General features: G+C 37.0%; 2 protein-coding genes across 4 annotated transcripts in view; both read left to right on the top strand.

Moving 5' to 3' along the window:
• itgb5 (integrin, beta 5) overlaps positions 1–9,123 on the top strand; it is a 32,224-nt gene extending 23,101 nt beyond the window's left edge. Inside the window, exons 11-15 of the mRNA XM_042731297.1 lie at positions 1,352–1,574; positions 5,402–5,502; positions 6,771–6,890; positions 7,102–7,268; positions 8,327–9,123. Of these exons, the coding sequence (XP_042587231.1) occupies positions 1,352–1,574; positions 5,402–5,502; positions 6,771–6,890; positions 7,102–7,268; positions 8,327–8,425 (710 nt within the window). The 3' untranslated portion in view covers positions 8,426–9,123. The remainder of the gene's footprint in view (positions 1–1,351; positions 1,575–5,401; positions 5,503–6,770; positions 6,891–7,101; positions 7,269–8,326) is intronic.
• Positions 9,124–13,134: 4,011 nt separating this feature from the next.
• Positions 13,135–21,765, top strand: LOC109096765 (tumor necrosis factor-inducible gene 6 protein-like). 3 transcript variants are annotated; one of them, XM_042731294.1, is made up of 7 exons: positions 13,135–13,203; positions 13,498–13,563; positions 18,164–18,301; positions 19,130–19,291; positions 20,933–21,161; positions 21,296–21,336; positions 21,468–21,765. In XM_042731294.1, exons 2-7 carry the CDS (start codon positions 13,539–13,541, stop codon positions 21,587–21,589), a joined length of 717 nt encoding a protein of 238 aa, XP_042587228.1. In that variant the 5' UTR covers positions 13,135–13,203; positions 13,498–13,538; the 3' UTR covers positions 21,590–21,765. The 3 variants fall into 3 exon arrangements, with proteins under 3 accessions (XP_042587228.1, XP_042587230.1, XP_018965961.2); XM_042731296.1 differs by lacking the exon at positions 13,135–13,203 and having other exon boundaries at positions 13,492–13,563; XM_019110416.2 differs by lacking the exons at positions 13,135–13,203; positions 13,498–13,563 and adding an exon at positions 16,660–16,886.
• Positions 21,766–22,752: the final 987 nt, after the last annotated feature.

The following is a 22,752-nucleotide window of genomic DNA, read 5'->3' as shown; positions in this document are numbered from 1 at the left end:
AGAGTAATACTGTGAAACGTTTTCAGTTTTAGTATATTTTATAAATGTAATTTATTGCTGTAATGGCAATGCTGAATTTTCAGCAGGCATTATTTCATTCTTAAGTGTCACATGATCCTTCAGAAATCATTCTAATGTGCTTATTTGCTGCTTTAATAAATATTTCTTAATATCAATGTTGAGAACTGATTAATATATTTGTGTATTGATTTTTTTTTTCCAGGATTCTTTTATTAGTAATGTCAAAAGAACAGCCTTTATTTGGAATAATTACTAACTTAACTCACCCCTATATTATTCCAAACATCTATTGTTATTTTTCCTTAGAAAACAAAAGTGTCATGCTTAAGTATTGTTAAACAGCGTGCGAGTAGAATTCACTAACATTTTAACGTGTTGACTTGACACCCTCGGGTCACTATGAAATGTATAAAGAGCTGCATGAAGGTCTTCCTACAATTCTACAACTTTCTACAAAGTTCTTCTAAAATTTCTACTTTCTACATAAAGAAAAAACAGTAATGAAAGGACTTGAGGGTAAGTAAATTGCAGAATATTTATTTATGGGTGAACAATCACATTTAAAGCAGAACTCCTCATCTTTCCTACAAGCTAATAAGACTTCTCTGGACTACACAAGCACAAAACTGCCTCTTTGGAGCATGTGTGCTCAATTTTTCCAACATTTTCTAGTTCTTGTGCAATCATTGGTGTGAGGCTGCAGCTGATGGCACACCAAGTGTTCACCGCTGCTTTGAATCTGTTCACAGCTGTTTTGCTATGAAAGCGTGTCTTGTTTATCATTTTGACTTTAAGACCCTATACATTTTCGCTCATGCAGTACTGCATCAGAATATTAACTTTCACTTGGGTCATTCATGCAGTGACTTTTAACACATTGGCACATTTGTTGCAAAACACAAAAAGAGTTCTGCTCACACTCAGTGATAGAGACACAAGCCAAGAATCCTTAGTGTTGGAATGAGGAGATCTGCATGTAATCAGTTCAGTGGAATGTGCACAGCCATGGACAGAGAGACTTCAGAGAATGTGGGAGAAGTAGACAGCGGCCATCTTTGTGTTATGACAGAGAAATGTGTAACGCTTTTGTTTCCATTCATGTCAGTAAATGTTGGTTATATGCAAGTTCTCACTTTCACTGTGTGCATTACAGTATTATGTTTTTCTGAGAGGTCTTTGTGTTCGTACCTCTTGTCCACGCCAGTGAGTTAACTACATTTGTTAGTGCAATTGTTGCACATACCAGCCATTTGACAAAATAAAAGGTTACAGTGTTAGGAGTTATGTAAGGTTTATTCCAGATCTCTCTCTCTCTCTCCCTGTTTTCCAGGCCATGGAGAATGCCACTGCGGTGAGTGTAAATGCCATGCTGGTTATATTGGAGACAACTGTAATTGCTCTACAGAGACTGCTTCTTGTGCGTCGGACGACGGCAAGATCTGTAGCGGGCGGGGCAGCTGTGTGTGTGGGCGGTGCCAGTGCACTGAGCCAGGGGCATTTGGGGACACATGCGAAAAATGTCCCACCTGTCCAGATGCTTGTGGAACAAAGAGGTATGAGACCGAGGATGCTGAAACTAACTTAACTAAAGCTAACTTGATTTATAATGTGAGGTCTGTCTGTAAAAGTGTATACTTTATTGTAAATATGTTTGCGTATGGAAGTTGTACTATCCGATAGCATACAGTTTCATACTCATTTGCTGCAGTTCAGCCTTATTTTGCTTTAAATTGGCACTTCCTTTTCATAAAATTTGTTAGGGCTGACCCCTAATAGTCGACTAACCATTAGTTGATGAGAAGAGGCCTGGTCGACCAAAATGTCATTAGTCGCTTGGTTACAGAAAGAAAAAAAACAATCCACAGGAATTGGCGAGGTCATGCAGAAGTGTGGAAGCTGGACAGTAGCGCTCACTGCCTGACAGATGAACGCCGGTGCGCTCACTTGCTCTTAAAATACTCAATTTTTTGGTCATACAGATAATAGTTATACATCTTTCGAATCTGTAGAGACTCTGTAATGTGTGCACTCACATTAACAACAAACACTGGGCTTGTAAAATAATGAAAGCAAACAGGATGCGCTTTCTGCCGTCTCAGTCTCTGTGAACTTGAGCACGAAACTCCATACAGGTGTATCACTACTGCAGAGATAACAAGTCAGTGTCGCCAACTGCATCTCTTAAACTGAAAACAAAAAAAGCACTAGTTTATCAATAAATTAGTAAGATGTCAATGCAGTCTCCTTACTGTTTTTCACTAACACATTCATAATCATTACTTCTCCCGGTGTGCTGTGGCAAACTTTATGCATATGCAGGCTATGTAGGCAATTCAATTCTCATTATTATGATTTAAATAGGTTATTAATAAACATGCAACTTACAGTTGACTAATGCTTAAAATGAACGACTACTAGTCGACCAGAATTTTATTTATTTTTTTGTTAAGGGCACCCTACAATTTATTTGCCACATACTATTGGCATTCCAGTAAAGGACTGCAGTACTTTGATAATATCTACACTACCATTCAAAAGTTTGGGGCCGGTAAGATTTAATTAATTTTTTTTTTTTTAAAGTACTTTTAATCAGCAAAGATTTATTACAGTGATTGAAAGTGAAAATAGAGATGTATGACACTATCAGAAGTTTCTATTTTAAAGAAGAGTTTTAGCATTTATTTATTTTGAACTTTGTTCATCAAAGAATCCTCCAAAAAAGTATTATGATTTCCACCAAAAATATTAAGCAGGACAACTGGTTTTAACATTGATAATAATAAGAAATGTTTCTTAAACCCCAAATATATTACAATGATTCCTGAAGGATCATGGAACACTGAAGACTGGAGTAATGATGCTGAAAATTCAGCTTTGCCATCATAGGAATAAATTATATTTTATAATATATAAAAATATAATTGTAACGGTGCTTCACGATATGACTGTTTTTACAGTGCATAAGTTACTTGTTTCAAAAACATGAAACGACAAAAATCTTACCAACCCCAAACTTTTGAACCGTAATTGTATGTAACAGCAATAATTGCTTGGTTCTTTAACACAAATATATGCACAATGGTTCTGATGTATATCAAAATTTAATCTGTTACATTTGAAGAGCACTTTTGACCCACTTTGTCCTTCATAAATCAAGAGTGCTTATTTCATCGCTAAGTGAAGTTAAAGTTAATTTATGCTGCAGCGCCCAGGGAGCAGTTGGGGGTGCGGTGCCTTGCTCAAGGGCACCTCAGTCGTGGTATTGCCAGCCCGAGACTCGAACCCACAACCTTAGGGTTAGGAGTCAAACTCTCTAACCAATAGGCCACGACTCCCCTAAGTTACTGAGCACAATCCTCAAAGACTCTAGAAAGCAATAATAAACAATTATAAACATTTTTTTCACTAGTTCCATGTTAACATGTATAATGTTTAAGTACTGTTTTATACTTATACTTTTTTTTTTTTTATTTATTTTTTTATTTTTAATGTTACTTCCTCTGCGGCACCATACACAGCGCCACCAGTCCATACTGTCAATTTTCATATGCAGCGCCGCCAGTATGGACTGGTCTGAAGTACATCACCTTTTACAAGACACTACCCCCACAGTGTGTGGAGAATCAACACCTGGCTGACGAGAATGTGTTTCACTGTCGATTTGAAAAGGCCAGACTGACACCCAGCACCCGCTCTAATCTGCCCTTCACACATTCACCTACACCCCTGCAACCCCTCATTTCTCCCTCTCCCACCATTCAACCTGCACTTAAGGTCTGTGTAGAGAATGTGAACCGGGTCTTCAAGAAGCAGAAATCTGAGAAAGCTTCAGGCCCAGACGGTGTTTCATCAAGGACAGAGACGAGTCTGCTTACAGTCAGAAGGTTGAGCAGCTGGCTGTCTGGTGCAGTCTTAACAACCTGGAGCTAAACACTCTCAGAACTGTGTAGATGATAGTGGACTTCACGAGGAACACCCCTGCACTCTCCCAACTCACCATCACGGACAGCACTGTGACTGCAGTGGAGTCATTCAGGTTCCTGGGCAACACCATCTCTCAGGACCTGAAGTGGGATAATCACATTGACTCTATTGTGAAAAAGGCCCAGAAGAGGCTGTATTTCCTCCACCAGCTGAGGAAGTTCAACCTGCCACAGGAGCTGCTGGAACAGTTCTATTGGCCATCCTTGAGTCTGTCTTGTGTTCATCTATAACTGTTTGGTTTGGTTCAGATACAAAAACAGACACCAGAAGACTTCAACGGACAGTCAGGACTGCTGAGAGGATTATCGGTGTCCCTCTACCCAACTTCCAAGAACTTTACATCTCCAGAGTGAGGAAAAGGGCTAAGAAAATCAAACAATCAAATCAACAGTGGACCCCTCACACCCAGCCCACTCTCTCTTAGAACTGTTGTTGTCTTGTGGGCGGTGTGTGTGCATAAAAGCAGGGAGCAAGAACAGTTTTTTTCCCCCAGGCCGAATTGCACCTGAACAACACATAACACACATCAGTACTGCACATCTGTAAATAACTCATTAAACCTTTATCTGTAAATGGCACATATGCACATTCACAGTTCTGTCTATGGACATTTTTCCTTTTTCTGTATATTTTTATTGCTGCTGTTATTTATAATTGTGACCCTGGACCACAAAACCAGTCTTAAGTCTCTGGTGTACATTTGTAGCAATAGCCAAAAAAAAAAAAAAAAAAACATTGTATGGGTCAAAATTATCGATTTTTATTTTATGCCAAAAATCATTAGGATATTAAGTAAAGATCATATTCCATGAAGGTATTTTGTCAATTTCTTACCGTAAATATATCAAAACCTTTTTTATTTTTTTGCACCCTCAGATTAAAAATATTTTCCGATCCTAGTAAGCCATACATCAATGGAAAGCTTAGTTATTCAGCTTTCAGATGATGTATAAACCTCAATATAAAAAAAATGTCACTTAAGACTGGTTTTGTGGTCCAGGGTCACAATTTATTGTCTATTCTCTCATTTTATGGACTGTATGTCTGCACTTTGTATTTTCTGTACCGGAAGCTCCTAACATCAAGACTAATTCCTTGTGTGTGTGTGTGTGAACACACTTTGCAATAAAGCTTTTTCTGATTCTGCAGTGTGTTTGTTTTTGTTGTTGAGGGATAAGTCGAAAATGTTTCTGTGGCACAAGGTAGCATGCCACAAGATGATGTCAGTAGAGCTCTTATTTACACTACATACACCAACATATGGTCTCCATTAGACTCCTCAGAGCTGACTGGCAGAGTCTGAGATAGCTTTCATTTGTCAGTGACTCTTGTTTAGATTCAACCTTGTCAGGCTTGTGATAGTTATAGTTTGACTTTTCTGAATGTTTCTCCTCAGGGAATGCATCGAGTGCCGTCTCTTTAACACTGGTAGACTGGCCGATAACCAGACCTGCCAGCGCATGTGCAAGGATGAGATCATCACCGTAGAAACACTCAGTGAGTACACACTTGACACACTGAATGATGATTTGGGGCGGCTTCTCTATCGCTTCATCTCTCCACCCTGCACAAACACACTTCTTCCTCTGATACAAATACATATGTGGTTTGTTTAAGCCAAAGAACAATATTTTTTACATTTTGTTTGTATGTTTATGCTCTGCTATCAATTAACTATTCAGTAAATATAGTACTTAAATTGACTCATTTGAAAAAACTCAAAAAGTATGACTTGACACAATTATGGTTGCTTAACATACATCTTCCTAAAGTCAAAGAGAAAAGTTGAACCCAGCAGTGATCAGGAGCTCAGTTCAGAGATCAGTCCGTCTCATCAGGACACACTGTTGGTCGAGCGCCACAGTTTGTGCTTCCAGGTCGTGATTGTGTTACCCGCAGCAGGGTGAAGCACAGTTTGTGGCATATTATGGCCAGCTCTGTTTATGTTATTATCTAGAGAATGTGAGTCTGGACGTCTCGGCAAGACTAGCTGTTCTGTGTCCCACTGTGAAAGCATGTGTTTACTGCTCTTCCTCTAAAACCCTGCTATTAATACAAACCACTAACATGTAAAATGCTCAAATTCATTTAGAATAGCAATTTAGAAAACATTCTTTTGTTGTGTGTATAAATCTTTTTATTATATTTTTATTTATAATTATGAAGGTTTTATTGGGGTCCGTAAGAAATGAATAAAGTTTATGAGACCTTCTCCAGGGTATTTATAACAGGTTTTATTGCTGGAGAATTTTTTTACACGTGTCTAGGAATGCATGAATGAATGTTTATTGTTGAGCAATATGAAGCTGGTCATATTCGCTGAAATACTGTAGTGAAACATTCAGGTTGCTTGTGAACTCTTTAAGGCCTTTCCATGTCACTCCTAATTGTTAAAGAAGGCATCATGGATTTGATGTTTAACAACATTTCTCTGCCGTTTCAGTCAGCTGACTTCCTTAATGGACTCCACATGTGCATACCTGAAACATCTAGCTCATTCGGAGAAAGAGGCTCCGTAGTTAAATGAATGTTAGGAAGGGAGAGACTTCCTAGTCTGTTGGGGATTTTGATTATGATAACATTTAAACACTCTTGATCAATCTGGGTCCTTGTTGAGGAATGTAGGGTCTGGTCCAACAATAATTTCAGTGTTTATGCTGTTGGCTTGATGTGTCTTTCTCATTTTATTGCCTCAAAAACAGTTTGCACAGCTGTTTTATTAAACTAAACTACTCTTTTTCTCAACTTCTCTCTATCTGTTTCAGAAACGGATGATTCCAACACTGTTCAATGCGTGTATAAGACAGAGAATGATTGTGTGATGAAGTTCACCTACTCTGAACATGCCAACGGCCAGTCGGTCCTCACCGCTCTTAAAGAGCCAGGTCGGTGTTTAGCACTTCACAACTAGCCCACTAAGAACAGCATTTCAGAATCATGTTAAGCACAGTCATTTCTGGAAAGCATAAGTGAAGAAATGATCAAAGTAAAAGAAGTTATATTTTTGTTATTTCTGATACAAGCATTGTTTCTAATGGGAAAGTACGCCATATCTTACATTATGGCCATGCATTTGTGCATTTTGTGTGTTTACAGAATGTGCTGTTGCCCCAAATGCCATGACTGTGCTCTTGGCAGTTGTTGGCAGCATCTTGTTGATGGGCATCGTGCTGCTAGCGATCTGGAAACTGGTCATCACCATCCACGACCGCCGCGAGTTTGCACGCTTCCAGAGTGCACGTTCACGGGCGCGATACGAGATGGTGAGATTTAATCCATCCACCGCACTACGTTTGATTCAAATGATAGAAATCATATACTTGTGACTATGTGAAATGTCGGAATACTTGTTCACATGTCACGATACTTTACAATACTAGTAATATTTTATAATATTTTTTATTTGCATACTATCGTTCAAAGGTTTGGTGTTTTTTTTTTTTTTTTTTTTACGTCTTTGATATGTTTACCAAAGCTGTATTTCTTTTATCAAAAGTACAATGAAACAGTACTATTGTGAAATAATATAATATATAATATGTTGTTTTTCATTTGACAGTATTTTATAATGCAATTTATTCTTGTGATGCAAAGCTGCACTTTCAGCAGCCATTATTAATTTTTTAATTTTATTTTTTTCTTTGATGGATAATTTTAATGTGTTGATTTTGGTGATCATTAAACTTTTTTTTATATGTGTTGATTTTGGTTTTTTTGTTTTTGGGGAAATCATGCTTTTTTTTCAATATTTTTTGAATGTAAATTTAGAAATAGACTATAGAAAATAGAAATTTTTACTGATCAATTCAATTTGTCATTGCTCAGGGATAAGGAAAACATTTCTTAACAATATTGAAAACAGTTGTGCTGATTATTTTTATTTATTTTTTGGAAACATTTTCACAGATATTTTGAGTAAACATTCAAGAGACCAGCATTAATTGGGGGGGGGGGGTTCTAAATTTGATTTTGAAATCTTATGTAAGACAAGTAAAAAGTATTGATTTCTTTCTTTTGAATGCTAGGTGTGTAGATGCAGTCTAATGCATTCATGAACGACTATTTGTAAGTTATTTAAAATGCAAATAGCCTGAACTGGCAACTCTATGCAATCACAAGGACAAAAACAACCAGACTTTGATTGAAACCATGAGGCCTTTTGGAAAACATCAGTCAGCTGGGATTGCAGATCGGTCATGATGATCATTCCAAGGCTGTGTTTCAAAAACTCTGTTTGCTCTGCCCTTCTAACCATGTGCATTAAAATAAACCCATCTGATCTATTTATTCCTCTGTCTCTCTCTCGTTGTCTTCTTCCTAGGCATCTAACCCTGTTTATAAGCAGTCCATCCCCTCTCACCCAATGGAGACGGATTTCCATATGCATAGTATCAAGTCATGCAACGGAGGAGTCCACTGATCGACCTGCATTTGGACTGAGGGACATGGCAGGACCTGTCCAGCGCACCTCTGCACTACAGTGGAGGACAGAGACTGAGCAAATGTTGCTGTCTTTTGCAATGCAAACTTTTTTTTTGATGCGTGTGGTTCCTGAGGATTGGAACTGATCTTTATGCGGTCTCAGTTTGATGAGCAGCAGTTGGACTCATGGCTTGACTAGTTGGAGAGGCAGGGTTTATCGGCCTTTTCCAGAATTCTCCACGAGTGATAGACATTGACCTGCAATGGACCGCTTGCTTGAATATAATTCCTAACCATACCTCCTGCACATTATGATGGATTTGCTGTGCATTGTTTTATAGGCAAAGAGACATGAAGTGTATATTTTTAACAGTATGCCTTTCCCAGCCGTTACACATTTACATCAGTTTATTTACCACATGTACAATAGTCAGATGCCATAAAGAGTGCATAGAACAAAAAAAAATGCAAAATTATACATCAACTCTTTAACAAAGTGATGGGTACTAACCTAACCAGAGCAATACATTTCTTAACTTGTTTTGCACATTGTATGTTAGGTTGAGATTTATAAAGTAAAGAAAGGAATGCCACTCTACAATGCTAGTCTTTTGTGTATTGCCACAGGTTACACATTTTTATAATAGTTTTCAACTGTACAGTGTGATGCAATAACACTGCCTGCTGATAATTCAAGAATGTCTTGTTCGTTTTTGGAACAATTACATTTAGAAGTTCCACACCCATCCCATCAGGACCTGGACTAAAGAAAAATTAGACACTAGACACCAACTGCAAGTAAGAACTGAGACTGACCCCATACTGATACTTAGTCATGTTTGTGTCTACTTGCAAAATTCATTTTGGTGCATTTTTTTTTACATATAAGGTGTATGTTTTTCGAGACTCTTACTGCAAAAATCCAAACTGATTACACTGCTAGTCAGTCTTTCAAAACCAGTGCTTTCACTGGTTATATTTTCAGTCCACATAATCATTGTTTCAAAACACAAGATCTTTGTAATAAATAACGAGAACATTTGGTTTAATTGCTGAAACACAACAGTATGACCTTTCACTTTAGTACTTTTAAAGGGGTCATAGGATACCCTTTTTCCACAAGGTGATATGATTCTTTAGGGTCTTGATGAAAATCTGTAACATAGTTTGGTTAAAATTTCTTTATGGTAGTGTAAAAACACATTTTTTTTTTACCCTGTCAAAAACAGCTCTTTTCAGAGCAAGCCGTTTTGAATCATTTTCCTTTAAATGTTAATGAGCTCTGTTGACCCCGCCCCTTTTTTCAGAGCCGCTCTCTGAGGGACTGTTTACTTTAGCTGCATTCATTAAAAAACCTTACAACCTTACCATAAAAATACTCACTTCTTCTGTAGGTGAAGCTAGACCATGAATGATTTGCGTGAAGATAGATGGATTTAGGTAGATCAGGGGGCGTATTCCCTTCAGAAACAAACATAATCCACTGCGTCTTCTGCGGCTCCGACATTGGGAGTAAATGACGACTGCTATGTTCATTATTACATCCAACAACAAAACACCTCAATCGCTTAGGAGTCATTCTTGTCTACATCTGCTCCAGCGGTGAAACAATGGCGGACTGATGACAGCTCACTCAGGGCGGGTCTAAGATAAGACGCCAGTCCAGTCTGTGCTGAAATGCTACTGGCAATCAAACTATCGTGGGAGGGGCATGTTTTTGTGACGTCACACAGACAGGCATCTGAGATCGCCTCAATTTGAGAAAGAGGTAAAGATTTGAGTAGATAAAAAAAAAAAAAAAAAAAACTGGGTGGATTTTTATCATTATAGGGTGGGTGTGTACACACACTGCCAACACACATTTCAGTTCAAACAACTTGTAAAAGTGCATGTCGCATCAGATGACCCCTTTAACAATCAGTTCATTCAACACCAAACAATGCAAGATACACATTTCAAATCAGCATGCTGCTGAGGTTACAGTAATACAGGCTAGACTCTTACCATTAGACAATACACTTTACCTAACTTGCGTAATTAATGTAAAATCTATTAAGTTTGTAATACTATCTGTCCAGTGTGTCAGCTAAAGGTGTGATGGAGATCTTACATCACCATGAGGTTTTGTGTAGTACAGTTTGCTGCCAATACATACCATATGGCTGAGTCTGTACTGTAGTTTCTTGGGTGACTTACATTACTTTGACAGTGTCTACCATGGTAATTCCTCTGTTTATAGTCCCACATGGCATACATGTCTCCCTTATTCAGATGTGTCTGATCAATCTGACAGACAGACACACATTTAATTGTACCTTGCTATGTATATTTATCACAAATTGCAAATCTCTCTCTCTTTCCCACACACACACACACACACACACACACACACACACACACACACACACTTTGAACATTGTGGTTATTATCTGATTTAAACAGCTTACTGTAACAATAATTGATTTTACTTTCCTTGTCTATTTCAGAAATTGCCAACCATGCAGTTCTACAGAATCTGTAACTATTCTAGAAATGTATAGATACCAAATGATTCACTGATTAACCATTAAGATCCATTGTATTAAATCATATAGACAGACATTAATCTGAACGAGAAGAGAAGCAAATGAAAAGTTTGATCATAATAGCATTATGAATGGCAGTTGTTGTGAATCAAATGTTTAAATAGATGAAACCTGTTTTGTGTTGTGAAAAGGATACTTTGTGATTTAGTGTTTTGTACTAACGCAGTTGAAAAAGCTGATGTTTGGAAAAGGTGCATTTTGATGATTGGTTGTGAGATTAGTAATAATAACTTGTGAAGTACAAAAGAAAATTTTAAATTAAATCAATTTTAAAAAGCTGTAAAAGCACAAAAGGTACATTATTAGGGGCCATTCATGTCAAGTCACATTTGTTTATCAAGTGGTTTATACAATAAAGACTCAATTATGCACACTATACGTCAAATATGACACAAATACATATTCTGCTGTAAAACAACTCTAAAAAGACAATAGTGTCATTGTTAAGCTCCAGTCAGTTTAATGTTGAATCAATTCAGTTCGGTAACTCAGTTCAGTCACTTATGAAACTAATTTGATTCAAGATTTGTTAGGAAATAGATCTACAGAAGACAATTTCATCAGCAAGTTCACACAGAAGCAGTGCAGTGGAAGTGGCAGTGGTAATTGCTTCTCAAACTATAGTCACAAAGCACATTTACATGCACAATTTAATATCAGTGAGACTAAAGTAATAATTTGCCATACAAAGGAATTAATCCAGTTGATTTTATTTTTTATTTATTTATTTATTTAGTTTTTTGTCAACTATATTTATTTTTAGGACATGGATAAAAACAAAACTGTTCTTTCAGGAAACAACAGTGAGACATGTAACAAAGTCAGAAAGACTAAGACAACAGCAGAATCTAAATACAGTCAATAGTATCACAAGGCACACATAATCGACAATTTCAATGTCAAACTAACCAACCTAGACAATGCAATCTGTATCTCTGTTTAATGACATGAAGACAGAAGACATGCAACATGTATTGTATGCACACCTTTAGCCATGTGTATATATAGATGGATAGACAGATTAAGACTGAAGCTCAAGTACATAAAAACTAGTACTTTCAAACAAACAATCTTAAGGTCTTTTTGTTTGATGCTAACAAAACATGTCAGCACAGCAGGGAACGACACAACCACCCTTCTGTAAGCTGACAGGAAAATCTGACTTAATACTGCAAACTAGGTGACAGAAGCCCTTGATCTAAGAGGGCCGTCCACCTGGAGTGGGCAAAGGGCTTAACGGGCTAAAGTTTGCTTAGTACCGTTTATTTGTCATATTCTCCCGTGACTCCTGTGAAGGCAGCTTGTTTTATGCTTCAAAGGTGTGGTGCAGAAGGGTTTTTTACCTGCAGCGAGGAAGATTGGGAGTATAAATCAGCCATTGTGTGTGTGTGTGTCTGGTGATGTGTCAAAGGCCTCAGGTTCAGTTACAAAGAGCAGCTGTGTTTGCGATGGGGAAAGTGCACATGCCTTCTGAGAGCCCAGCTGAAAAACCATTTCAGTGCTGCTTTACTGTGAGACTATGTCCCTAAGACCTCTTACAGAGTATTTTACCAGGTCTAGTGGATGGTCTGCTATCGATCCTATCAAAGGCATGCAAAGAGGCCTTACATTTTCAGTTTTTCAATGCATGCACAAGTCATATTTGCTGTAAAAGTTTGCATGGTAAATTGAAATCCTTCATCAAATCAAGTGTAACCGCCATGTGGTTACACTGCCACCATTTCCATGCTCTCTTGCCGCACAACACACCCATGGCTGACATTTTGAGATGCATGTAGAAGTATAAATATGTGTAAGGAGCTCCAGTGGCTCTTCGCTGTTAGGATGTCAACCCGTGGTTTGCTCATAAATCACATGTTTCCAGAGTTTGATGAACTAAAATGCTGTTTTCCTCCAGAACCGTGAGCCAGTATCAACAGCCAGAGTATTCAGACAGAAGTGAAGTCATGTACAGCGGCTCTGAATGCAGGAAGGGAAAGTAGGTTTGTGTGATAGGTGTAATGTCTGAGTTGAGCCATTAGGAGCTGAACAGCAACAGATGTGACTGTGAAGGCCTGATCTTCTGCCCTCTCTCTACTTCACGTAGTTTATTTCTCATTCCCCTTCAAATAAACACATGGTCTTAGGAATTTTTTAGCAAGACTTATGAAACAGAATAAAGATTCTTAACTATTTTTAGGTCACTAATCACGTAAGTAAATTTGACAACATTTTTTACAGGCAGTCAGAAGATCTTCCTTTAAAGCAAAATATGCACTTTGGAGTTTTTTTTTTTTTTTTTTTTTTTTTTTTAAATCATGAGAATATTCAAAAGACCAACGTTTATTTAAAATAGAAATATTTTGCAACATCATAACTTTACGGTCTATCATTTCTTACCCCAAACTTTTGAACAGTAGTCTATTTTATTTAAACAGAAGCGTTAGGCCTATGCATCATGGAGTTTTCTAGCCATCTAGATGTGCTAAATGTGTCTTTTTTTTAGGAGCAGTGTCCTTCATTTCCAGGGAGATGTGATAACTGGGAATGTTGAGCCTTACTGGAATGCAAGGTATGTCCTGCAGCACTGTTATCCAGACTCACTCTATCCTGCTTCATTTATCTGGTCTTACTCACCTAATGAGTCTGTGTCTCTGACTGACTGACTGACTTTGTGTTCAGTGGTGGAATGTAGAATCGCTCTGTTTGTGAGCATATAGAGGCTTGACTAACGCAATACACTTCTTTATCTTTATTATTAAACACTGACTGTGATGCGCAGTCCCCATGTTAACCTTCACACTTAATGCTTTTTCTGTGAACCTGGGAGACAATAACAATGGCTGCAGCACATGTTCAGCACTGCTGATGAATCATTTGTGATGCAAATGCTTTTGTAAAGTGGGGCCCGTCTACTGCCTTGTCCAGATTCTGGGAAAATATTGTATGTGTGTTTTTACATGGGTGGCATGGTGTGTTTATCCATAAACAATCATGTGGGTATTTATGAGTTTTTTGTCTTTATGCTTGAGTGTCTGATCTTTGTCAGTAGCATTACTCATTCACGGGACCAAATTTCACCATTTTTATGCCAGTATTTTTCCTCACCATATGCAGAACCCAGTTAAGAAGACAATACTATGTAGCTACTCTATGTCCTGCACACATTATTTTCTGTGTAACACTATGGATCACACAGGCACTACTATCAAAAAGTGTCCAGATTTCAATTTAGACAGTTTGTTCTGGATTTCAAAAACAGAACTAGATTTTACATCAGTATATAGACAGCCTTGATAAAACTTCCATCTTGTGGACATAAATATTTGCAGTTACCAGTGTTAATAGTTTTGTAACCAAATCGAATAAAATCTATTTTTAAATCAATTTAACAGCGTTCTTGGGAACAAATAATCCTTTTTTTTTTCTTTTTTTTTTCGGTGATTTATATTGTTTAAGTAAATATGTAAGAAATGTGGTGCCACGGACAGAGCGCTCTGTCCTATAGCACCATCTACTGGATGAAGGTTAATGGTGCATGTTCACTGACATCCGGTGTCAATATGATATTGGTGGTTTGTGAAAGGGTTCATTTCAACAAATTAATACATAATAGATAAATAACATAAAAGACAATAGGAGTAGTCAATATAATAAATTTCCTGTATTACCGATTTTCTGAATATATGTTAGCTAGAGGTTATGAACGGGTTAACTATTCCTTTAAATCAGCAGAGGAAGAAGAGAGAGTCCCAAGTGACTCATATAACTGGAGTGTGTGAGGAGGGAGAATCTGGTTTGGGTGTATTGGTGCGTGTGCTGTGCGTGGAGGGAAGGGTTTGTGTGTGTGTGTGTGTGTCTTTGTGGTTTATACCACCACATGTCACTGTATGAAATTCTTCTTCTCTCCTCCAGAATGCAAGGTTGAGTAGGTCAAAGGCACAATGGCTACATGTGACCTGGAGACTGAGACCAGCTCTCCACATAAGTTTGTTTGTGCAGTAGTGTGTCATAGCTGTGTTGTTCACAAACAAGCAGATGGTAGTATTTAAGTCATAGTTGATTTGTTTTCTGTGAAACAGTGCAACTACTTTTTTTTCTACATCCTGTGCACTTTTAGGAAAGAGTTGCTACCTCACTACATGCACGTACTAAAGCCCAGCCCTGTAAACGGTTAATCTGAAAGTAATTTAGTAGGGATTAACATTCTGTTTATGATGAAATGATCTAATGGAGTGATCTAATAATCTCTTCACTAGTTTCTATAACAAAGTATAGCATACATGCCAAAATCAATATTATAAATTATATTTACTCCAGCATTAAGACAGACAAACGTCCAGCATTCTTGGATGAACTTTTCTTTGGCAGCTTTCATGACGTGTCCTCAGTCCTCCAGGGTGTGTAGGCACATCATAGACTCACAGACTAGAAACTGACTGTATGAAAACACAGAGCTGGACATTGTTACAGGTTAGTGAAATCATGAAGGGGAGGGATGGAAATAAACGTTTAAATTCATGTAGTAGGCAGTACTGTCTAGCAGAGTGGGTGACTCAAAACCTCTTAAATTTAAGAAAGATCAGATGTTATTTTGGTGAAATCTGCTAGCAATTATTCTTGACTGTCTATGTTGTAAAAATAAGTTTCAGATTAAAAATAAATGACTACAGTTATACTAGAATTTAAACAAAAATCTTTCTGCTGTGATTAATTCGTTTTTATGTTTGGGGTTCCATAGTCCTTAATTATGTATTTTTAAATTTAACATCTTATTTTTTTTTTTAAATGTTTTATACATTCTTTGTGAATTTTTTAAAAAGAGTCCCATTGTAATTTATTAAGAAGAAGAATATACAAACACCTCTTAGAGATCATTGATCAGTTTGTAGCTTATGTAATATTTTCCATCCAATCAAAAAAATCAAAGAAAAGGCTTTTCATCTTTTCATCAGATCAGATATTCACATACGTTCAAGAGGAAGACTCGTATAGCTTTGTAAGTATTTCTTGATTTAAAAATAAATAAATAAATAAAAAATCAGTTTTCTTGTTTTATTAAAGTTAACTTGTTTTAACTTCAATAAAGATATATGAGAAATTACAATGTTTCAGTTAAAAATTGGCAAGAATAGTAATTTCATCACCACAGGCTCCTTCATGTGCACCACGTGTTTTCAATCAAGTATTCAGTAGGAAAAAATAACTCGGATTGTACATTTTAAGGGATAATTCATCCAAAATGTCATCATTTACTCACCCTTCATCGTTCAAGCCTGTATGATTTTCTTTCCTCTGTGGAATAGCCTATATTTTGATAAATGTTTCAAAAGTTTTTGTCCTTACAGTAAAAGTCAGTATATCATAAAAACTGTTTGGTTACATTCTTCAAAATATCATTCCACAGAAGAAAGAAATTCCCAGGATTAATGAAATGAGTGTGAGTAGGCTATTAATGACAACAGAGTTATCATTTTGAACTATGAACTATGCCTTTAAGCAAAACTAAATTTGATAATTTAGACTCAAATCAACATTTCATGTCCATCAATTTATTCATTTGGTAAGTAGTAGCAGCATAGTAAGCTTACTCTATAGCAGTGTATACGTCACTGGGGTCTTCCCGATCCAGCCCTTTGCACAATCGTCATCATTTACTGAAATCACACGTCAGACCACGCGTACTGTAATCGGCAGGAAAACCATTTAAACTTGGCTTGGGCAGGATGTGCACAGTTCATTGCGTGACAGCTGCGCGCTCTAACATCTGTATGATCCACTGCGGAATGAGAGAAATGCGCGTGTTTGCTGTCGTACTCGCCGTTATTTTTGTCCTGAAGGAGGCTGAAGCTTGGGGTTACAAGAATGGAATACTGCACAACTCTATCTGGCTGGGTAATTATTTCATTTGATCTTTCTGATGTGTTTATCCAAACTACTTAAGTGATACATGACTAGAATATTTTAAATGGACTAATTTACTTTTTTTTTTTCTTTTGGATTTTTTTCCCCTCATAAACTGTATAATGTATGTATAAAAAAAAAAAAAAAAAAAAAAACCCCAGTCTTTAATTTACTGTTCAACAGGACTTAGATGTTGTATATATTGCATTGTCATGATTGAGTATGTGTGTTGTTGTGTGCATTTCTCTTCGGACCCACAGACAAGAGAGGCATATTTATGGCTCAGTGCAGCCAGTCTGAAGGGACCTTGTAAACACAGGGAAATGACTTCATTCTGTCACGGTGTGCTGCAGCTTACCCCACGGCACCCCACAACACTTTCAGCATGGTCCAAAAAACCCACGGACATTTCTCTGTAGATTTGTCTTGTTTGATAATAACAAGACACATGAAAGACCAATGTGCTTTAGATATATAAGAGTTTAACCATTTTCCAATGTAAAAACCAATGTTTACCAATGTTTTAGTTGTAGCCTGCTGTGGTTTGGTGTAAATAAATGAATCACTGTGTGAATTATAGGGCAAGATCATATGGATTGAACACCACAAAGAAAGTCAAAACAATGTGTCTAAGTATATTTAGTTTTCAGCAGAGTCTTCAAACATTTCAGTAATGATAGAATTTATGTTAGTTGGTAAGAGTATATTGAAATACATTTTCACCTGATTTATTTACTTTTGGTAGCATAGTGGCTTGTACCACCACTACACATATGAAAACACTTAATAAGCTGTAGTGTTTAGCTACATTCATGCTTAAAATGAGTCTCCCATTTAGAGCCTTTCTCAGAGACATGTTTGGAGCTCACTAATGGCTGCAGTCTTCTGATGTTTGAAGCCAGTACAAGGAAAACATTGGCTTATAACTCCTTTGAGACAGGATCCAACTTCTTCAAGGTTATGCATGCGTGCTTGAAAACAACTGCAAAGCAGCATGATGTTCTGTGAGCGGCAGACAAAGATTAAAACAGGCAAAATCTGCTTCAGTGATCTTACCAACAGCAACTGGATGTACATTGTATTTGTCCACAGTAAAACATCTACGTTATGTAAAACCTTCTGAAATAAATTTCCTGTTACCCAAGCTTGACGTAATTTGAGTAGACGGGTAGAATCATTGTTCTGAGAAACTTAACAGACCCAGATAACTCCATGAGTCCTTGAAGCTGATAGTGTTGCCAAATGATACACGTTCTCTCTCCTTACAGAGCAAGCAGCTGGGGTTTACCACCGCGAATCTCGCAAAGGAAGATATCAGCTGACGTACAGGGAAGCCAAGGCTGTGTGCAAATTTGAGGGGGGTACTCTTGCTACATATGATCAACTGGAGGCTGCTCGCCAAATTGGTTTGCATCACACTTACAAATCTCACTTAGATCAGATGCCAAAAGGAATAGTAATGGAAATAGTAATGGGTCTGGCCTACAGCATAAGTGCCGAAAACCAAACAAGTCATGTAATTTGGATCAAACTGAATAGCCTTTATTATAACAATAAACAATCAGAAACAATTAGCAAGCAGAATGATAATCAACATTCTCACAGATATATTAAATATTTGCACACGTCGTATAAACGGTGTTATAAACCATCCCCAGTGCCACCCAGTGTTATGTTTGAACTGTTAAAGTCGTTGTCATGTGTCGTGTGCCCTGAGCAGGAACATCCGTTTTGTATTAAGAGTACATTTGTTCTAGACATGAGCTCTGATGTATAATGACAACATTTTGTGGTTACTCTTGTGGCACTCTATGTTAGAGGTCTGCTTGGCTTTCTTTTTATCATCTCTGTTTGCATCCTTCAAATGGTGCCCATGGCTCCTCAGAGCACAAGAGCCATTTATTTATTACCACTTAAAAAAGACGAATTTCCTTTAATTATTCATTTTTTTTTCATGGAGAGCATTTTTTTATTCAGTACAAACAGAACCTGGTTGTGAAATACTGCAGATATATTTAAATATGAACACTGAAAAAAAAAAAAAGAAAAAAAGAAATGAACTACTTTCCATAATTAATTAACCCAAACTATTTGTATCACTTATATTTTTATAATTATAATTTATTTAATAATTTGTAATTAATTGCATTTTAGATCAGTTAATATTTATGTCAAATGTTGCTTCATAATAACAGATGTTGCACAGTATTACAGCATTTCTCATTCTCCCAAAGGATTCCATGTGTGTGCAGCTGGATGGTTTGACAAAGGACGTGTGGGCTATCCGATTGTTAAAGCTGGCGCCAACTGTGGTTTCGGAAAGGTTGGAATAATTGATTATGGATATCGGCTCAACAAAAGTGAGAAGTGGGATGTCTACTGCTACAACCCTGGGGGTGAGTTTGAGCAATGGCAGTTAGGCAATCCTGGGTGGGTTTTAGTCATCCGCTGAGAGATTTGGAAGATTTGGACAAAGTAGTTACACAAATCTTAGGTTTGTAAAATTTTCTTTGAAAGCTCTTCAGAGTGAGTTGACTGAAACAAAGGAATTGCGTCGTAGTAAAGTATAAATCTTTATTGGTTAAAGACAATTACTGTATATCATAATTCAGGCACTCGTTGGTCTCAAAACTGTAAGGGTGGGATAACTTGTGGTCTGGACAAAGACAACCATGACTAAATGTTGGAAAAACAAGTGTTGGATGTTTTATTACACACAATGACAGATAGAAATAGAGGACGGTGATCCTCAGCACAGGACATTATTCATACAAGTTAAATGTAGGAAAAATGTCTTAGATGTGGAACAGTCAAAACAAACACTAAGAGAACAAATACATCATACATTTCTTGGAAAATACCTGCTGGTTTTCTCTGGCTCTTTTCTCTTGTATGGAAGAGTCTAATGAAAAATATTTCACACCGTGAATAATCTAAACGAAGCCCCATGAAGGTTTTACAAGGTGTGGTAATGCATTACCAGAGAGCCAGCTGAGTTTGTGACTGAAGCTTTTCCCCTGATTTGTAATGAGCTAGTGAAAGAAATACTCCGGAGAACTTGACTCAACAGTGTTCTCAAAAAATAGTGAACTCAGACTTTCAGGTTGAGATGTCCTGTGAGAGATGTTGATGTGGACATTTTTGACCACATTTTTGTGTCTAACTTTCGAAAGATATCTATAAAAGTGCTATTATGAGTAATGAAAGGTTCATATTTTGGTTTTGGGAGTCCCCAACAACAGGCTGACATGCATGCAAGGTCAAAAAACCCTTTCATTGTGTTATAATATGCATTTATTTTGACCTTATTTGCTCAAGACTCCCAAACGATTTGTTTAACAATTAATTTTTCCAAACCCCTTTTTTGCGTGACAATATTCTGTGGTAATTGGTCTGATTGGTCTCCTTTTCATCACATCGTGCCTGTGATGCCTGATAAAGCAGGGTTTGTGAGTGCAGAGTCGACTCTTACTTTTAAGAGACAAAAACTTGGTGCACTTTCAGATTTAAAACTTTGCAAGATGTTTTCATTCAGTTAGAACTGTTTTACACACTGCATGAAAGGTAATTTTAAAAACTCCATAATGGGGCACTTTAATAGATCAACACGTATAGAAAAGTTTCACGCATTGCCTCAAAGTTTAATTCTGATATTGCAATAGATAAATGTTCAGTGCAATACAGTGCAAAGAGGGTGGGTTGTCCTATTTAATAAAAATATATATATAGTATAAATTTAGTTTTCTATATAGTATCCAGTAATTACCTCATTGAGGGCAGGGCACCAGATGTGTGTCACTGAGCACCCATTCAAACCACAGCCAGAGTTTGGATTTGTCATGCATGTCTGCATAAGCATAGTGCTCATATTCCTTTGACTCCTTTTATACTTCTGATACTTATTTCCACATGGAGAGATGAAGAGATGAAACATGACTCAAACTAATGAAACTGTTTGGTGTAGTAGGACTGACCCCTTGAGTTTATTGACTTTTATGCATGCATTAATTTGTACACCTTTGGTACTGTTTTTCCAGCAAAGGAGTGTGGAGGCGTGCACACAGATCAGGAGAAGGTTTTCGATTCTCCTGGTTATCCAGAAGATTACCAGGATGAGCAGATTTGCTACTGGCACATTCGTGTGCGTTACGGCCAACGAATCCGCCTGCACTTCCTAGACTTTGACATTGAGGAAGACACAGCTTGCCTCAGTGATTACCTGGAGATCTATGACAGCTATGATGATGTTTCAGGCTTTGTTGGAAGGTAAATAACAGACGATTTGTTTTATTCAACATTGAACTTTACGTTCCATTTTTTATTGCTGCTGACAGTTTAGAGTTCTGACATTGTTTAAATTTGCTTCAAAATAATAAAATAAATCTGTCTGCTCTGGATAGATACTGTGGGGATGAACTTCCAGAGGACTTCATAAGTACAGGTACTGTACGTTGTTGCATTAATTTAAACTTCAAAAGTTTGTTTTTCTTGGACAATATGTCAATTTGAATGTATCTCTTAAATAGATTTCAGAAGATGATTCTCTATGATTCTACATTATCTCTTGCACAGGAAATGTCATGACTCTGAAGTTCCTTTCTGATTCCTCGGTGACGGGTGGAGGTTTTCAGCTGCAGTACATCGCTGTGAACTCCTCTCAGCTCTTTGACAATCACACTGATGCCTTGTCTTGATCAATGTTTAAAGCACCAAACCCACTTCTTTAATACACCCAAACCCACAACTGTGTCATTTTTTTATATTTTTATTTCTTTACCAAGGGTGCAATATTAAAGCTATTAATAATCACAAGTGTAAGTGCATTGGCCTGTGAACATTTAAATAATAAACTCTCATAAAACAAAGTGCATTTAATGCATTACAGTGTTTTATTGTAACCACAAGAAATAAGCTGAAATCTGTTTTAATAGAGCTGAAAAGTGCTTGAAATTTTAGAAACACAAGTATAATTTGTCCTTAAAAAAAGTTGTTACTGTGTCCATTCTTCAAAACTCAGAACTCATATGAAACATAACATGATACTAATACTAACCAAAAAACAAAACAAAACAATCAACAACAACAATCAGTATTTGTTAATGCAAAGTTTTTAACTGCGGTGAAAAAAGATAAATGATTCTGAATCAAAGAGATTTTAACAGTGCATGTACAATTATTCAGAGTAAGAAATGTTCTGCTTGTTAAAGCTATGCATTTCGATCAGGTTTAGCCTTTTAATTATGAAGGCTCTGTGACCCCTGTAGTGGGTCCCGGATCTTAGTTGAGAACTGCTATGATTTTTTTTCTCAATATTTATTTTTTGAATATACAGTGGTGGCCAAAATGGTTAGAACACTAGTATTTTCACCATCTAAAAAATGGTTTTAAGTCAGTTATTTCCATCTTTTGCTGTAATGTGTCAGTGGGAAATGTCAGTTTACATTTTCAAACATTTATTTTGTCATTAATTGTAATAATCCAGAGAGATTTTTGTTTGCACAAGGAGTCTGACAACAGCCAGTGCTCCACACAGAGATTTGTTCTCTTCATGAAGAAACAGAACAAACTGAGACAGACTAAATCCAGAAGAACTGTGGCAACATCTCCAAGATGCTTCAAGAGACATACCTGCAAAGCTACCTGAAAAACTGTGTGGAGCACGTCTTATCAGACTCAACAAAAATCTCACTGGAGCATTACTATTAAAGCATTAGTTCAGCCAAAAATGAAAATTATGTCATTAATGACTCACCCTCATGTCGTTCTAAACCCGTGAGACCTCCGTTCATCTTCGGAACACAGTTTAAGATATTTTAGATTTAGTCCGAGAGTTTCTGACCCTCCATTGAAAATGTAT

This window comes from Cyprinus carpio, chromosome B9, assembly GCF_018340385.1.
Source record: "Cyprinus carpio isolate SPL01 chromosome B9, ASM1834038v1, whole genome shotgun sequence".
Classification (NCBI taxonomy): Eukaryota; Metazoa; Chordata; class Actinopteri; order Cypriniformes; family Cyprinidae; genus Cyprinus; species Cyprinus carpio.
The sequence above is the reverse complement of the archived record's forward strand: the minus strand, read 5'-3'. Positions and strand labels throughout refer to the sequence as shown.